The sequence below is a fragment of the Gallinula chloropus genome (genome assembly GCF_964237585.1).
Source record: "Gallinula chloropus genome assembly, chromosome: Z".
NCBI lineage: Eukaryota > Metazoa > Chordata > Aves > Gruiformes > Rallidae > Gallinula > Gallinula chloropus.
Window position 1 is genome coordinate 64,332,303 of NC_140089.1, and position 19,592 is coordinate 64,351,894.

General features: G+C 37.5%; 1 protein-coding gene across 1 annotated transcript in view; it reads left to right on the plus strand.

The window, feature by feature from the left end:
* Positions 1–19,592, plus strand: part of JMY (junction mediating and regulatory protein, p53 cofactor) — a gene marked incomplete at both ends in the record, with an annotated part of 54,820 nt that overhangs the window by 11,744 nt on the left and 23,484 nt on the right. Inside the window, 3 exons of the mRNA XM_084278682.1 lie at positions 6,668–6,841; positions 16,903–17,053; positions 18,583–18,752. Coding sequence (XP_084134808.1) covers positions 6,668–6,841; positions 16,903–17,053; positions 18,583–18,752 — 495 coding nt within the window. The remainder of the gene's footprint in view (positions 1–6,667; positions 6,842–16,902; positions 17,054–18,582; positions 18,753–19,592) is intronic.

Here is a 19,592-nt window from a genome sequence, read left to right on the forward strand (position 1 = left end):
AAATGCAAAGCAAGTGCAGTGGAGGAAGGACACCTGACAAGGAACTGGGGTGGAATTAGAAGAGCGAAGAAAGAGGGAAGCTTGGTTGGAGCAAGCTGTTAGCTCAGCTCATCCTTAAAAAGTAAATTCATGTGTATCAGTGCTTTCAGTCTTATATTAGCACCATGCTTTACCTGTTTTGAGTTAGATTTTGTAAGTCTTAACACTAGATTCATTAGCCATTTGTGATTATCTATGACCATGTAAAATGCATTGCAAAACTGGTAAGAGTACTAATTCAGTGCTGCTGATACGATTCCCATTAACTGACTTCAGAATTAAATTTATTACATACTTCTTAATTTTTTTTTCTCCCCATCAAATTTTCACTCCTGTTTTCATAAAAAGAACACTTGGCTTTTATCAGGGTGGGTATTTGGCTGGGCCTGTGTCCTGACATTGAAACTTTACACAAAGAAGGGTTTTAAAAGTAGCATTGTAATACCTGCTGAGTAAATGTATTCATTGTATGCAAATACTGTTTTGTTTAGACAGCAGTCAGTATTGAAGCTCTGTTTTCCTAACTAATAGCATTGTTCAGAAGCACCGAAGGAGAGTCTGTGGACCAAAAGTTGGTGTGTTTTGAGGCACAGTGTGAACTGTATGTTCTCAGTCATCTGGCTTTAGGTTTTTGTTGGGTTGTTGTTTTTTGGTTTTTTTTTTTCAGTTGGACTCCTGCAGAAAAAAAAATTACCTAGAACCCATTAGGACACGTGTAAAATAAGCTCTTTGCCAAGCCTTCAGGGTGAGGTGTTGCCTACAAGTCTCTTTGTTCAGAGTTACCATGTTCCAACTGATCGGTGATTCATTAGTGACTTTATCTTTTAGTTATTTTGCCCCTTTCCAAAGGGAAGGAGTCCCAGAGCGCCATAATAACATTGAAATACAGTAAACAGATTTATTGTGTTCATCAAACTACATTACAATGTAAATACTTATTTCTGTATTACTAACAGCAGAAAAAAAGCCTACTACTCCTATATAATGGGCCTCCTATGCACTTAGGCCTTGTTTGCAATAATTTATGTAGATTATTCGTGGCTGTGCTATTCTTAGCAATGTATTAAATTCAAGCAAATAACCTGCTTTTTATAGGCACTCATTTGCCATTGTACCTCAGGAGTGGCCCAGCCACATTACACAATAAGTTGAGGGGAGACAAGTACTGTCTTAACCTAAAAGGAACTTCACCATGGTGTTAAACATATTTTTGTCTTGTTTACAGAAAAGGAGATGCATAGTTTTTAATTGATGACATCTCCCTCGTGAGCTTTCAGAAGAGATCTGATGTGCCATACATTGTTGTCAGAGTTGGCAGCTCTAAGCCTGAGTCTTGTGATATTCCAACAAGTTATATATATACACACATACAGTTCTGCTGAGATTTCTATTTAGAATTCTGGGTGGGAGGAGAGAAGTTGCATTGCTCAGTAATGATGCATACATGGAAATTATGTTTTTGCTTACTTGGCTATGTTAAAATACTACTTCAGTTTTTCTTACCCAGTTTATTTCTTTTCTGTGGACTTGTATTACAGGTAGTGTATTGAAATCAGGTGGATTTTTGTAGGCAGTGTGAATGAACTTGTCAAAAGTAATTGTCCTAAGAGCTGTTAACCAAAGCGTAAGTGAAGATAACTGGTAGGAGTCTCTTTTGGATCTGGCTGGCATTGTTTCTGCCAGGCAGGGGGAAGCTTCTGGTGTATTCTCACAAAAGCCGCTCCTGTAGCCCCCCTCACCCCAGAATGATGCTACCTACACCCATTACATCTTTGCACACCGAGGTAACCAAGCTGTCTGTACCCTGGTAACAGACTGTCCTAAACAGGCTTTAAAGAGGAACAACATGGCTTGCTTGATATGAGCAGCTCTTCAGAAGTCTAGAAAACATCTTGTGGGAGCGTTCATAATTATTTTTTGTTCCTTAAACGTGCTGTGTTTTACTTCCAAATATATTTTTCGGGTTTTACTTTGTGTGCATGTGTGTTTTCTGTTTGAACCTATGCATGTGCTGCGTGTGTATTTGCTTTGATTATTTTAATTACTCTGTAATTAATTTAATCTTCTGTAAACAGCCCTTCAGAATCTCTCCAAAATCTGGACAATAACCTTTGCAGTGTATTGGCATACACTTCCAATTCCCTATCTTCAGAAGCCTGGTTGAAAAACTTGGACTTCTTTTTGTCCACTAATAATAGGAATTACAAAGTGTGTGCTTTCCAAATAAGTTTAATATGGAACTCACTAGTTTGTATCTTTTTGATCTCAAGGGGATGAACAGATGTAGTAGTGTTGGTTCCAGTACTTCGTACATGGGCAGGGTTACTGTATTTGCTTATTCTGCCCCAACGCTCTATCTATCTTCTGTGTTCTCTTAAGTGATTTCTGCCCCAATAGTAAAACTTACTGTGGATGTGTATTGGAGAGTCAGGCTTTGGTCAGTTAGTCAGGCATTCACCTGCTACAAAAATGCAAATAGTCTTTCTATAGCATGAAGGTAAGCATGCTATGGCTGTTGGTGGCAATGCAATTATGCAAGTAGAAGCTAAATGTCCTGGCAAGGCTTGATTATTTGTTTATTTACTTACTTTTTTAACCATAGTAGGTGATGTTTGAATACTGGACCATGCATGTGAGAGAGAAAAAAGCAGTTTGGCTTTACTAGAGATTCATGTACTTCAGACTCCTGCTGATTGCCAGCATACGTGAGAGTGTGTTTGCTTCTAACAAGATTTTTTGTTTGCTTTTTAAAAAGATTTCTTAGAGAGAGAAAAGAAACACTTTTAAGCAAGATCTGTTACAAGAAATTGCATTTTAAGTTCAGTTGCTAAAATTTAGCATTCAAATTTTATATACTTTGGAGCTGTATTTCCTTGGAACTCAATGTCCAGAGCTCATTGCAGACTGTTGCCAAGTGTTTTAAGCTATTTTACTTTTAGGGCTACTGTTCAGTGTAAAGGATTGAATATTTGAAACCTACTTTATCTGCAGTACTGTACTTTTCTCTGAAAATAACTCTCTGTAGTTTTACCTGTAACTTTTACTATGCTAAAAATCTCTATGAAAAGTCTCTACAATTTTTCCTGGAGGTGGAAGGCTTACAAGAATCTGAAATTCTTAGGAAATAAGAATATTCTGTAATTACTATTAAAAAAACTTGGAGAATCTGAGGAAGAGATTGAAAAGTATCTTTGTGGCTCTTTTAGCTAAAAATTGAGATATTTCATAAAAACATTACAATATGACATACAGAACACAGAGTAGGAATGACAGGGAAAGATTTGGAAATAATAGCAAAGGAAATGTAAGACTCAGACTCTTCAAGGTTTGGATTATGCTCCCAACTGAGGTCAGCCCAGACATAATTTTACTGTCTGCTGTAATGCTTTTAAAGCTTTATTGACAAAATAATTTTTTAAAAACTACTGAAGACAGAAATAATCTTTGTTATATAGTTCAAATGTATGTGCTGTTAAATTGAAAAAAACACGTTTCCTGTTGGTTAGGTTTTATCTGAATAATAGTTGCCTAAAATATATAGATTCATTTAGTTATGAACAATGTAACATCTGTGAAACACGATTCTTAAAATAAATGCAGTATTCAATGGGTATAGCACTAGTCAGGCCTCTACAGGATATTACTCTACTCTCCTCCACCCACTTCTTTAAATAATATAATTTAAAAATGGCGAAAGTAAAAAATTTGTGCCGAAGACTGTTGAAGTAAATGAACAGGAGCACTGTATGTGCTGAGAATTAATCACGAATGGGACATAAAACATGTCACAAGAATTCTGCATGTATTTTGTGCTTATACCTTGAAAACTGCGTGGCGTGAGCTACCAGGTTGGTTTACGCATTCAGCCAGCTGAACCAATGTCTCCCTCTCACAAAAAGTTACTGGCTGAATTTTCCTGCTCCTGGTATAGTGTATTGACTAGGTACTGCCTGTGTGAAACTGGGGCATACACAGTTAAACGACCCATGAGTATAAAGTGTGCCTGGTGTGCCTTATGACATTATTAATTCAGTGAATTCTGCACTGGACCCAGCGTTATTGTTATCTGATAGTCTGAAAACTGCCTGGATGGCAGCCAGCTAAAAAAATGCTTCAGCTGACTTTGATCCTGAGCAGGAAAGGCTCTGTCAGACTGCTTATAGAGTGGAGTGGGAGAGGTCCTTCATGCAGTCAGCACCATCTGTCTCCTATGGCAGTGGACCTGTAGGACTGGTCACAGTAAAGGAGCCTGGACTCTCTTCATTGGGCTTACGAGGTTCTTTCTAGAAGTAGAATTAAAGCTATCAGTCTTCTGTTCATATCACACTGTATTGGTGAAGACTTGGTGGTCGGTAATCACGTCAGTCCCCAAAAGTGGGAGAGAATAGCCTGACTCTTCTGTAGTCCTTTAAAACATACGTATAGAGTCACTAAGGTTAGAGAAGAACTTTCAGATCTTGGAGTACTACTGTTCACCTAACACTGCCAAGTCCACTGCTAAGCCATGTCCCCAGGCACCACGTTTACACTGCTTTTAAATACCTCCAGGGATGGTGAGTCAAGTACTTCCCTAGGCAGCCTGTTCCAGTGCTTGACAACCCTTTCAGTGAAGAAATTCTTCCTAATATCCAATCTAAACCTCCCCTGGCACAACTCGGGGCTGTTTCTTCTTGTCTTACTGCTTGTTACCTGGGAGGAGACCAACACAAACCTGGATATGACTTCCTGTCCTGTAGCTGCAGAGATAGAGGTCTCCCCTCAGACTTCTTCAGTTGAAATGGACCCTTCATTCCGTAGCACTTTCACTGCAATTTCTGCAAAGTTGTGACTGTCTTCTAGAATATCATAACTATTAAATAGGCCTTAAGAATGGCCTATAAAGGGGAGAAAAAGCCTTGTTGCTGAAAGAGAGCATAAGGGTGTAGGAAATGACCTTGCATTAGAAATAATTTCCTAGGTGAGATTGCTTAGGTAGTGCAACAAATTGCCTGATGCTGCTGAGTGTGATATCTTTTCTACACCATCTCTCCTAAACCTTTCATCTCTGCTAAGCCTTGCTGAGGGAGGGCTCTTACTGGCTTATCATCTGACCAGCATTTTAGTGCTCAAGATGTAAATAAAGTTACTCTGACTGTCTGCATTCTGCTCTTGGTCCTTTCTGTAATCTTGGCCAATCTTCAGTGCTTCAGAGGAAGCCCAGGTGGTGTTCAGTTTATCTTCTGAAACAAACTGTACATTATGAAGAAAGAGAAATGTGGGTTTTTTTCTACCTGATCAAGTATTTGAAACATAGCAATTTAAATGCAAATGAGCATATTAAGTAAACAGTATGGTAATCAAGACGTTTCTTGACTGTCTGGGGATCCAAATGAACCAGACACCAAAGGACTGTTCACCAAAGCTTTGATTTCTAATCCACAGTTCCCTTTATTTTATCTTCCAGTTGTAATATTTGATGTAGTTGAGTACACTGAGAATACTTCATGTAGGCCTGGCATCCAACTTGAATAAACAGGTAGTAGATCGAATGTGCTTGTTCCACAGTGTTATTAATCTATATAGAATTTATTTAAACTTGCACTGTGAATTTATGCTTTTTGAGATGATAGTATAAAGGACAAGAGACTTTGACTTTGAAAATTACATAAGAGAGGAATTAATTTCAGATAATCTTGTCTTTGTAAATACATTAAGTACTCCACATGTTTGTATGAGATTAATTTTTGTTAAACAGTTGAATTTTTTTTTTCTAAATGGTAAAAGATTTCCAGCAGCATGTGAGGTCTGCTCAGGCAAATGCCCAAAGTAGACACAAAACAAACATAAATTAAAAACATGCACTGCAGAAATTTTTACAAACAGAAACTTTTTGACTTCATAAGAACTAAAGGAAGGTATTGACAGTTTTTTATAATGTTGGGGTTTTTTTGTATGAACTTAGTCACAAATTATTTAAGTGTTTTCTTTAAGCTTATAGTACTGAGAATTTCATTTTTTAAAAAAATCTAATGGAAAGTTCATGCATTTGAAATTTCATGCCTGAACTGTCTGGGCTAAAATAAACTGGTAAGCAAAATTACCAGAAATACAGATCACTGTTTTGTTTCATATAGATTGCTGTCTGGAGTTGCACTGATATAATGGAGCTCTGTGGGTCCAAAGTACAGACAGGCAACACACACACACACACAGGCAAACACTGAATAAACTAGAGTGACCAAAATCTCCTCTTTTGTCTCCTTTCCTTGCCAGTCCTTCTCTCCTGACATCTGAAAGTGGGAAATGTGGGAATTAGTACATCTGATTACTCTGTAATACATTCTTGTGCTAAGTTGCTTTTCATGCTTTGTCCTCATATTCATTATCTTCCATAGATTTTTTGGAAAAAAGCCAACATTAGTAGGAGTGCTGAAATACTTTGAGTTAGGGTTGTCAGATGTGCTCATATTTCACTGGCTATATTCAAGATGAGGATGGGGATTAAGTTTTCTTGTTGTTTGTCTGAGTGATGGTTTTGTGGGACGGGGAAGAGAACACAAGCAGATAAATTAAAAATACTTTTTTAATTACTGTCACTTTTAGCAGGAATGTTTGGGCATGTTCACTAAAACTGGCACTTTTTCTACAGCTTCTGGAAAAACATAAGAACACAGAAAGCATGGTAGAGTTGCTTGAGCTGTACCAAATGGAAGATGAAGCCTACAGTAGTCTTGCAGAAGCTACCACCGAGCTCTATCAGTACTTACTGCAGCCATTCCGAGATATGAGGGAACTTGCGATGCTGCGAAGACAGCAGATAAAGGTATGGTACATGTAACTGCACTTCTTCTTAATGGGGAAGTCGTGCTTTTTAGTTACTGTCTACTATTTATTACTTTTATTATACAGTGATGTTTTCTCCACTAGAGGTTGACCATTTTTTTTCTGGTTCAGTAATCAGAAGAAGGCTTTTGAAGAGTGAGAAAGTCTCTGACACAACCATCACCTGTTTTAACTTAACGTGACTGTTCAAATTCATGGCTGTGTTTAGTAGGTGATGACTGGGAATGCTGACTAATATATGAAGTAGAGACATACGTGCAGTATGTTAATTCTTTTAAAAGATTATACAGGAAGTTACTATTCATTTTAGTTTTCTGAGATAATCTGATAAACCTTGAGAAGTCAGTAGCTGCCTATCTAACGTTGTGAAAAACTTACAACATGGGGAGTATTCTATCTAATTGTTGTAATGTAATTTGTTGTAAAACTTCTAACAGTGCGTTTTCCTAAAAGATAAAATATGGCCAGCTGAACAACACTACATCTGGCAAAACTGTTTTAGAATGTGTATTTGTTTATAAATATATGTTTATTTATAAATAATTCTGATGTTAAGTACTGTAACACATAGCAAATGTCATCTTTATTGCATCTCAGAAGTACTTTAGGTAACATTTTTAGGACCTATGCAAATTAGACTATGCATATAGTCTTATAATATTTTTTTGGTAACATAGAAGCAAAATTTTGTTTATTCTGTATTGTAAATGTCAATTTATTTCAACTTTTCACCCTGTTGAAGTAGCCAACGTTATTTTTACTGGGTTTAGTTTAAAAATACAGTGTTTTTCTCAGCTTTTGAGCAAAGGCAGGCCAGAGTGTTTGCAATTCCAAAATTAGTTGAAATTTGAGCTGTTGCTGTGTCCACGAAGTTCAGCAATTTGAAACTAACTCAGTGGATAATGTGATTATATGTGAAGTAAAAGTGCTTTATTCTTCTGAAAGGTAGAGGTTGCTACATAGAGGATTGGGATGAATTTTTTTTTTCAGATGTGTTGTGCAGTTTAAGATTGTGAACACTACAATTAATAGAAGGTCTTCTGCAAAGCATGATTAAATAGTTCCCATTTTATTTTTGTTGCATTGGAAAAAAAATTTTTTTTTGGTACTCTTGTCAAAAGAAGACAAATGAGTTTGGAATATGAGTTAAGACTTGTGGTTTGATTGTTTTTTCCTTTTTTTCTTTTTTTTTTTTAAATCTCAACAATCTCTTGAACTTAAAATACCTCATTTTCTATTCTTCCTGAAAGAATAATCTTCGTAAACTTCAGAAGCATGTTCTGCAGTTGATTATTTTAGTTGTACATAGTTACATCTAATGTACATTAAGTTCTCTTCCTAACTTGGCAATTTTTGAGTTATAAAACTTGGTCATCTGTATTATGTGGCAGAGAAAGATGCCATCTCTTGTTTTTCATTTCATTGTTTGAGAGAAAGCAGTGCTTGTATCTATGATGACAAAATATATATTACACTGGGTAGCTAGGGTAGAAGAATTGCTTTATAAATAGAACTTGTGCATGAAGTGGTTTGTGTTAACTTGCTACATACGTTTTTCTGCCAGTCTTAATAACGGAACAAAGATCCTTAGGTTTCAATAAACCCTTATAGCTGGGGTTAGCTCCATTTTCATGCATAGTAAGTATTTCTGATGCTCACTACCTCAGTGAAGTAGGAGCTGTGAACATATAATAGTGTTTACATGTAATGAGTTACAAGGAAAAAGAGAAAGGGTTGGATGTAGGGCATGGGAAGGAAGGAAGAACCTGCAGAATGTTTTATAAAAATGAAAAAACAAGTTACAATTAAGCTTGAAAATAAATACCAGTATTTAGTGAAGATTGGATATGCCTTCCATAGGTGCTTTATTTAATGTTTCTAGACCTTTTGTCTGTTAGATTTCTGTTTTGATTTGTGGGGAGGTTCTTTTTGTTTGTTTATTAAGAATTTGGGGGTTTTAATAAGGATTTTAATCAGTTCCATTTTGTCAGCTTTCAGAATTAGTTTAGGAGTAAGTTAATTACTTTAGGTACAGTTTTTGAGAAGAGTGTTGTGTCTTCTTTTGGAGCAAGACATAAAACCAGGAAGGTATATCATGGGTGGTAAATTGCTGCTGTTGCTGTGAAAATTCCAGCAGGAGACAAGCCTACAGGAGGCACGGGATAAACAGGAATGAATTTCAGTCCACTGAGTGGAGGCTTATTAGATTAGGACATTTTATTCTCTGCAGGTTTTTTTTTTTCTCTCTCTGTGTCTGTGCCTGTGTGTCTGAACGTGTGTGTGTAAAAAGAAAAAAAAACCAAAACAACCTCCCAACCAAACTAAATAATCCAGTATAAAAGTTCATAACAAAGTTAAAACATTTAGAATCTCAAAATGTAGATTAGTGTTTTCCATAATAGAAGTGGGGTTTTTTGTGGTTTTTTTTCCTTTTTTTTCTTTTTTAAAAATATTTTAACCTGATTGTATGGTAGTTTTGCAAGTATAGTTTGCTTCATTTATTGTAAAGGATAGATAGTTTAGTATGAGTGAGGAATTGAAGCTTTATTGTGAAACATTTAAATATTGCTGATCTTGGAAGACATAATGAAAAACATAGAAGATTGTGGAAGTAGAAAAGCATGGCTTATTATTAAATCAAATATCTGTCCAGAAAATTTACTTCTGCAAAATGTTTGCCAGATAGCATGCATTCTTGAAAAAAATTGGACACTGCAGGCACAGTAATGTTTGGAACTTAGATTTCTTCATCTATATGATACGGGAATAATCTGGTTTGCCCCAAGGGGACACAAATAAAAGCCAATTCATAATGAATAGAATTTTTAAATTGAGAAATACTCATCAAACAAGCAAGTCTGTACTCATCTCAAGATTAAAATATGAGATATGCTTACTAGACATATTCTGTGTGACTAGTATGACCGTGTTCTGTAAGGTTAAGTGTGGAAAATTTCTTTGATAAGTGTTGCTGTTTTGTGAGGCTGTGCTGCTGAGATGGTTTTTGTAAGCAGCAGTTAGAGTTTTCTGCTAGCCTCAGTGTAAACATGAGGAGGTGCCCCAGGTGCCGGAGAGAAAGATGCCCCTGGAGAAACCCATGGAAAAGGCTGAGACCCCACCTGTAGTCTGTGGAGGAGCTCCATGCTGGATGGAGCAGGTGGAGGCATAGAGGAGATGCTGTGACCCTACGTTGGGATAAGCCCCTGCCAGCACTTGCAGCCATGAGGAGAATCAGAGACACAGAGATGAGTGAGAGAGATTTGTGCTGGAACAGGTTTGCTGGGGGGAGGCTTGGAATCCTGTGGAGGACTGGGACTGAGAGACACTGTGATAAAGAGATAAAGCCCTGTGGGAAAGGACTCATGTTGGAGAAGTTCATGGAGGACTGGCTTCCATGGGTGAGACCCCACAGTGCAGCAGGAGGAGGGTGTGGAATGAATGTCTTCCCCCCCCCTGGCCGAGAGGGAAACCAGCTTGCAAGGGACTGACCGAAGCCCCCATCTCCCAGTCCCTGTCCCCCTGTGCTGTGATCGGGGGAAGAAGGGAGTGAAATCATGACTAGAGTGAAGTCTGCTAAGAAGGGAGCAGGGAGGGAGGTTAGAGGTGTTTTCAGATCTGGAAAAGGAACACAGCTCATGAAGTAACAGAGAACCCTGTTTTTTCCCAGTCCCTGCCCCCTGTACTGCGAGTGGGGGGAAGAAGGGAGCAAGGGAAGCTTGCTTAGAATGGAGGGGTGGGGGGAAGGTGCTACTGGGAACCCAATTTTTCCCAGTCCCTGTCCCCCCCATACTGAGAACAGGAGGGAAGAAGGGAGCAAAATTCTGACTAAAGTCTGCTAAGAAGGGAATGGTGGGGGGGAAGTGTTTTAAGATCTGGTCACACTTTTGACTCCGTTTTCATTGTTCTTTGTAGTGGAGTGTAATAAGTCAGGTAGTTCTCTTTCCTTCACTCTGTGTTGAGTCTGTTTTGCCCACGTTGTTGATGACAGAATGGTCTCTCCCTGTCCTTATTTTGACTCCTGAGCCTCTTAATATATATTTTCTCCCCTGTCCAAGTAAGAAGGGGAATAATAGACTGACTTTGGTGGGCGTCTGGCCTCCAGCCAGGGCTAAACCACCACAATAAGCCAGCCAGCCAGAACTATAATTCTGTTCACAGAATATTGGAGCAGATATTACAAAGGAAATGAAGACGGTATTGTAACTTAAGTGCACATAAAATATGTGCTGGATTTGTATAGACATTTTAAAAATTTGCTTTTTCTTGACTGTTGCTGGTTTCTGTGTAATATGTAAAGACAGTCAACCACTGAGTTGTAGCATGCTAATTTCACTGTTTGGGTTACTGGACGATTCCTTCTGATTTCACGCTCTCAGATGTGATTTAGGTGTTAGGCAAGTGAAGCTTGATATTCAAATGCTGTATTATGTGCTTTGGGGTATCTGCATGTTTTTCCAAAAATCTGGACAAGAAGTATGAACATAAAACCGCAGTAGTTTTGTCTAGCATTAATTTTTAATTCTAAATTAATGTGTTCTTTTTGCTAGAAAACAGATATCTAATGATCTAAAAATAATTGTAATACTTCTTATCCTAAACATGTTTCACATTCATACACAAAGAAGAAATTCATTTATGAAAATAGGTCATTTCCCTGTGAAAATTCAGAAAATTTGTACATGTTAAGAATACATATTGCTGCAGTAGAAAGGTGGGAGGTAGTAGGCATCGGTAGCTGGAAACTTGAAGGTGAAATACTTCTCCTGAAATCTGGGAGAAGCAGAGTAGATACCTGTGTTCTGATTTTCGGTAGTTACATCTTAATTTTGTCAGAAACTCCACAGAGAGTCTTCTGCACTCATCTTCTGAAGGAGAAAGGAACCAGTTGGTGGTTGATACTTGGCTATAAAACCTATTGACAGGTTAATAAACCTGTAGCCCTTTTGGACAAAGAGTTCTTTGATACTAGACACCAAATGTAGTTATTAAAAAAAAAAACCCAAATCTTTCAGAGAATAACTTCATAAGCAAAATCCCAAAGCTTTTTCTGTGTGTACAGTTGTGTTCACTGACCTTCATACAGAGAAAGAAAGTACCTTGCTATTTTAAATTTTTGTACTGTTACAACCATGGACAGAATGAGATGTTGAGTAGGCACGTCCTGGAGCCGCCCACTCCTCCTCCCACCAACCCCCCTTTATACTGAGCAGGACGTAATTGGCATGGAATACTCTCTTTGTCCAGTTTGGGTCACCTGTCCTGGCTTTGTCCCCTCCTTTCTCATTAATAGAGAAATACGAAGAACTGAGAAAGTCCTTGACTGCTTGACCACAACTAAAACCATCAGGGTGTTATCAGCACTGCTTTCATTTTAACTCTCAAACACAGCATTCCATCCGCTGCTACAAAAGAAGTTAACTCCATCCTTACCAAAACCAGGACACCTACGTGTAGGTGCCAGCAAAACTTTGATACAAGCATTCTATACTCTTACTTGCTTAACTGAAAACTGGTAATACTGTGATACAGGTGAGAACCTACAGTCATCATTACCTTTCAATTCGTCTTCAGGAAACGAGAATATTAAAATGTAATTATATTTTAAATAGGTTTAAAAGCAGTTCTAGTTTCATTGCATACATATTCATGATTTTCACTGACAGGTTAATTCACTTGAATATAAAGTGGTTTTTAAGTCCTTTAAATACATTAGTGCTGAGGTCCAGCACTGGAAATAAGAGATTAGAGCAACATGTAGTTTCATAATTCATCAAATGGTTTTGTTTTTTTTTTTAATTGTAGACAGCTTTCTAGTCTATGTTGTGCTTCCCTTGCAAGTTCCTTCAAGCAGATACTGGTATAAATATATTAAATGATTAGAAATAAATTCTGTTGCATTGAACATTTTAGCTTGTAGTTTAAAAAAAAAAGGTTTCACAAAGGATGAAACCATTTCAAAGGAGAAGATACGTTTAATGGTGAGAATAACTAGCAAATTAGAATGACTTAAAAATAGAATTACTTCTTTCTTTTTTTAGCCTCATATAATATTTTTGAGGACTTGGCAGCCTTGTGAGCCACACCCTCTGCTAGTAATAGACGAGTGACTTACTGTCAAGAAGTGCACATGAAAAATGGTAAATAATAAGCCTAAGGTAGTCCTCAGCAGAGTGATTGAAAAACTCCAAGTAATTCTTTAGTCTCTTTTAGTATATCTGTAATTGAAAATTTGTCCTCACATGATCAGAAACCATAATTATTTAAAAAAAACCCCAAACAACCTGTAGAGTAAGGAAGAAATGGTAATCGATGTTGATGCAAAACATCTGGATTGCAAATGAAGGTGATAAACTTTGTTGAACATACTGCTTTTTCATTTGAGAAACTGGTGTAGTATGCTGCATAATGCTGATAGTCCTTCTAATCTCAAAGTCTGTTTCAGAAGGTTTATATGCCGGCTTCTTAGTTACATTCTGAACTATAAATCAGAGAATCAGAATCAGATAATATCCTGGGTTGGAAGGGACCCTTAAGGATCAAGCCCAACTTCTGGATCCCCACAGGACCAGCCAAGTCAGGGCATGTGACTGAGGGCATCGTCCAGGCACTTCTTGAACTCAGTCAAGCTGGGTGCTGTGACCACTTCCCTGGGGAGCCTGTTCCAGTGCCTGGCCACGCTCTCAGTAAAGAACCTCTTCCTAATGTCACACCTAAACCTCCTCTGTCACAGCTTCATGCCGTTCCCTTGGGTTCTATCACTGATCACCAATGGGAGAAGATCAGTGCTTGCCACTTCACTCCCCCTCATCAGGAAGCCACAGACCATGATGAAGTCTCTCCTCAGCCTCCTCTTCTCCAGGCTAAACCGACCAAGGGACTTCAGCCTCTCCTCATCCCTTAGATTTATTATATGAAATCGCAGCAAAACATTTTGCTGACTTAGAATCGTGCTTATGGTCTTTCTGATAAATAATGCCCTGAACAGGTGATTTGATGGAAGTCAGGCTGGTAGTCTGAATCAGTGAGGAAACTTAATTCTTGGTGTGAGATTGCTGAGTACAAAACTGTGGAATGTATCTGATCACTTAAATCACCTGTGTGCAGCGTGAATAGGGTACAAACTTCTCTGGATATTCAACTGTGAAAGAGTTTACTAAGACCCATTGAAAAATCTCGTTATGTTTGAATGCAAAAAGAGTTTGGTTTGTGGTTTGGTGGTCTCTTTATTTTTTTTAAAAAAAGTTTCCTTTCCTGGATCATAAAATAGGTGAAACTGTCAATAAACGAAAAGTACAGAAAGGTCGTGACAACCTCCAAAAGTATGCATGCACATTTGTATGTATTCAATCAACTATTACTCCGGAGGAGAAAGGTATAAAAATTATCTTGAGGACTTCTCTAGAGATAGTTTCCCATTTTTGAATAGTTAGGGGAGAAAAGCCAAACCAAAAGAAAACAGAAGATTACCTTAGTTTACAAAACATGTGATTCATGTAAGAAAAGAAAGAGGTACAAATGATAAGGAAATACTGAATTATTTTTTAGTCTTTCTGATAATAAAAAAACAAACAAAAGCCCCTCAGTGAACTCATGGTTCTTTAGAACAGCCTGCAGATAAAGGAAAAACAATTGAACTCTAACTAAACATGCCTTACCTGCTCCATAACAGTGATTTTCACAGTTTTGACTATGGATAACTAAGTATGTGTGTGTTCCAGAAAGAGACAGCGACTCATCAGTGTCTCTTAACAATGACTCAGATCAGCTCAGGAAGCCTGTAAGCTGTTTAGTAGGAGAAATTGAGAATTATTACTGTGTCTGTGCCTCATGGTTGCTTTTTCTCTCTCTCTTTCTTCTCCAAGTTCTAGTAGTAAATTGCAGTTGAAAGCAAGGGCCATAACAGCCTTGGATCTGACCAAAGATTAGGGTATGGAGGAAATGATGTGGAAAGATGCAGAATCAAAGTGTCCATTCAAAAAGGCATCATGATGAAACTCTGAAATGATGTTAAAAATGCAGAAAGATAATAGATTGCGTGTCCCTGCACAGTGTAGAGTAAAGGAGGGTGAAAACTGAAGATGTGTGATTTTTTTTCTTTTGCAATGTTGGAACTTGGGAAGGAGAAAGAAAGAAGAGATTTTGGTGTAATGCTATGCAGGCTGTGAAGGGCAAGGAAAGGGGCTTCAAAGACAGGAAAATTTTATCATGTGAGAGTGAAATTTTCTAGTCCTTTTTTTACCTAAATGTATAAATAGACAGAAATCTAGTACTTTTTTTTTTTTAGTAGTGCTTTGAAAAAAATGCTGTTGTAAGCTTTCATATTTGCTAACTATACTGGATCTTGTAGGGATTTATTTGCAGTTGTTACAGTTATTTTCAGTATCCCTATTCATGGGTACTTGTGTGTGCTTAATCTGATTCTAACACTTGTTTCCTTATTGTTTATCTTTATTCAGTATATCTTTATATATTTTGGGCAGTTCTCAATGGATGTGCTTAACGGTGTGTCTATTGTATACATTAAGGTTTTTTACCATGAAGATTTAAAAGTTTGTCCAGTCCTTTTTGTCCACAAACGGAATCTAGAACATTTGGAAACACTGAAGCCCACTTGCTTTAGCACTCACGCTCACTTAAAGTTTTCAAATAATTAGAAGAATATGTCTTAAGAACTAAATACTTCTTTAAAATAAAACCTGTAAGACTAACTTCAAGAAGTCTCTTGAATGGACAATGAAGCTGAATTGCAGGTGATATTACTAATATATCAGTTAGGCTGCAGCTGGTTGGTTGGCCTCCTGTAATGTGTTGAAGGAAAGAAGTTGCGTGTTTGAGCCAAAGTGCTCCCTTTATGTATGAAGCTGTTTCCTTTTCATATATTGCTGCTGTCATCTGTAGTGTTCCCTCAACTTACTTTTTTTCATTCTTAAAATTAACCAACCTGCTGTTGTTACATCTTGTATTTTTCTCCCTTTTGCCTATTACAAGTCCACCTAGGAGAACAGCAACAAAGGCAGCTGGAGAGATGTGGCAGATCCCTGCCTAAGCTATAATGTGACCCGGTCTAGATCTGTTACTGTCAGTCTTGTCCATTCTTGTCCCAACTGTCTTCAGAAAGAATTTGGGAAATATTAAATATCCTTGAGGACTATTACTTTAGGAGTTGTATACTATATAAAATTCACTAAATCCTATAGTTACAGCATGTTCCTCTCATCTTCTTACAATAAACGTACTTTACTCCCTTCAAAACTGAACATAGCAACCATTGGTGTACTTTTCCAGAGAAGAATGTTTCCAGTAGAAGAGTGTTGCCCCTCATTCATTCTTGTTCACAGGCTAGATTAGGGACCTCCTTTCATTTCAGTTTGTTTCCTCTGAGGAACTAATTTGTTTTACTTCAGAAACATATCTGTATAATTTAGAAATGTGTTCTTTTATGTTCTGTTACTCTGAAGCAATTTCTGATGGAAATAGATGTTTACCTGATGCATTGAATTTAATAGCTTCTGCTGTTTCTTCCTTCTCTTGTCTGCTTTCCAACAACCACTTTTCTAAGAGCTGTCATAATTTTCTTAGTTTCAAAGCGTTATCTGAAGTAAAGCTTGCAAAACACAAAAGTCTTCAAAACCAAGTTTCATTCTCAGGAGGAAAAAAAGGAAAAAAATAGCCAATTTTACCATGAGGTTTGGATTCTTCTCAAAGAGAATATAGGGGTGGTAGGTAGAATAGCTTGATTTTTTTTTTTTTCTTTTGAGAAAGTGATTACTAGAAAATAAGCTGTTGATTGACAGTGTGATCTAGTTCTGAGATGAGAGGTTTCTCTGTTAGATCATACTTTCATCAGAACTATGAGTCCAAATGAGGAACTTCCAAACCAAAAAGTGAGTTTGAAAAAAATGTTAAAATACAATCTGTGGTGAATTTCCTATTTGTTTTGTCTCCTTTTTGTTTTTCTTTCTCAGCCACCCTGAAACTGGTTGCTGTTGCAAAATAGCAGCAATGAATTGTGGTGTTAATTGTGGACTGATTTATTTTCAGATCTCTATAGAGAATGACTACCTAGGCCCCAGAAGAATTGAGAGCCTGCAAAAAGAAGATGCTGATTGGCAGAGAAAAGCCCACATGGCCGTGCTTTCTATTCAAGATCTTACAGTTAAATACTTTGAAATAACAGCTAAAACACAGAAAGGTAGTTACCAATTTAATGTAAATGATTGGTTTGTTAAGGCAAACATACCTAAGGATGTGGTTTCATGTCACCTATTTTAGTTTGACTGTGGCCTACCACTGACAGAGTTCATGTCGCACTGTCTTCCGTGCCAGACTCCAGGTTCCTGTTTCTTCCTTTGCTGTGTAATAGTGATTGTACAACCAGATAAATGACCTGTACCCCTGGGAGAAAATCTTTTGTGATGGGTCCCTGCATGACTAGCTAGATCTGCTTTGAGAAGCCGTCACTGCAAAATGATTCCTTATGGTGGCAACCCAAGTTAGACATCTCATGAAACTCCACCTTTTTTTTGAGAAAGTGACTAAACCACTTCAAGCATGTTGTCATCAATTTAATTAGAGCAAATGCTACATGTGTTTAATACTTTCCTAGTATGTCAAAGGTAGCAAATAAAATGCCCCATTAGTTGATGAAGAACATGTACTTAATCATTTAATTACAATTATTTTGGTTTGTTCATATGCTTTTTTATGTATAGCAGTTAGGATTGTGGGAAAAAACACTGGGAAGTTTTACAACTGCAGACCTTTGGTGTGCAGGTTGCTTGCCTGTTTTGTGTGTTTTAGGGTTTTTTTCTCCTCCTCCTGATCACTGGCTTGTCCTACAGGGCAAAATGCTAACAGATGGCAGAGGAGACACAGGACTACATAAGGGCATTTTTTTATTACTTAAAAATACCATGTAATATCTTCCAGCAGCAGCAGAATGAATGCTGTCCCTTTGATTTTGTGGCTAAATATATATTATCCATACAAGTGTTCTACATATTAAAAATTATGAAAATACCATGTTTGTCAGCCTAGATGTGGTCTGGGGCGCAAGAATAGAAAATCTGAATCAGGCAAGGGATTCCTGCTACACTGAAGTCTTCCCAAAAAGATTCTCATTCATCCCTTCATATTAAGATCAGAACAATCTATTTATTTATTGAACTATTTATTTATGTTAATTTGAATTTTATTAAGCACATTGAATTAAGAGATACATGTTATTTCAATTTAATTTAGTAATCCTACAGACTTGTATTGAAGTCAAGCTGAAATTTTTGTTTGAAATTGTAATTTGTTTTCACTCTGCATATTTGTTTCAACTTATGATTGTTATCAAGGGAAACTGAAGACTTTAGTAGCTGATAATTGGGTCTTTCAGAAGAGGACATAAATTTGGATGCTGTTTAAGACCACATGGTAGCATTAATGAGATACCTTCAGTCTAGTATTCTGAACCAGTGGTTCAAGTGTTCAGGTACTGCGTATTCAGAATGGTCCCTCAATGGATAACAAAAACTGGAATTGTCAGCAAATAGCTAATTACATATTACATGGATCCTAGGAGTACTTACATCCTAAATTTGAAGGCTAGTGCTCTGACTGTTCTTTGCTAGGAGAACTTTGTGTGCTTTTGGATACAGATGTCTGCAGTGTCTCTGCAGCAGAATCACGGAGGAGTAGACTGGTAAACTGTCTGCTCTTTGTTCCTTTCTGTAGCTGTGTATGACCGAATGCGAGCAGACCAGAAAAAGTTCGGTAAGGCAGCATGGGCAGCAGCAGTGGAACGTATGGAGAAGCTCCAGTATGCGGTTTCTAAGGAGACACTGCAGTTGATGCGTGCTAAAGAGATCTGTTTGGAGCAGAAGAAACATGCGCTGAAAGAGGAGGTAACTTTTCATACCAATAGATAGAAAAATAAAACACACAGAGAAATGCACCTTAAAGAATGCCAGTGTAGTCTAACAACCCCCCAACTAAACAAAAACCCCCAAACCAACCCAGGCTGGAAGACTGGAAAGTCATTATTTTTCTGCCTTTAACAGTAAAAGTTTGTATTTAAAGTTTTGCTACAGTCTGCCATGTTAGACAAATGTAGTTACACTGCAATAGTACTGGGTTTTGTGCCACATATGTTTTCTGTTCACCTTTTCCTGGTTAGTGAACCAGGAAGACAGTTTTTACTGTTAATGTTAACAGCTATCCACTGAGATCAATAAAATGAAGAGAAGAGATAGGACAGAAATCTGCTGCTATGTAATCTTTGCACTAGAGCTCTCAGAGGCATGACCACCTTTTTGGAATAGTTCTGACATTCCAGATGGAAGGCGTTTGATCAGTAGCAAATATACCAGTGACTACCCTGTTGTACTGCGCTCTCTGCTTACCCTAATTGTTAAGGCAGCCTTCCAGACGTTGCGTGCTAGCTACAGCTTTCCTGAGGAAGGAGTGCAGGCATTACTCTGTGTTTAAATGTCTTGGCAGAAAAAAACCACATGTATTGGGTTTTACGATACTTCCGCAAAAGCAAAACCTCTACAAATCCTCTTTTAAAGTTCGTTGTCATATGGATATTAAGTACTAGGAATATTCTGTCATTTTCTTTTATTAATTTACATTCTGTCAATCACTTCTTTTAGAGCACTTTTCAAACATTTAAGCAAAATTTGATTAAACTGGTGGCTCTGTTATGAAGAAGTTACCCAGAGAACTCATGACTTTGCACTGTA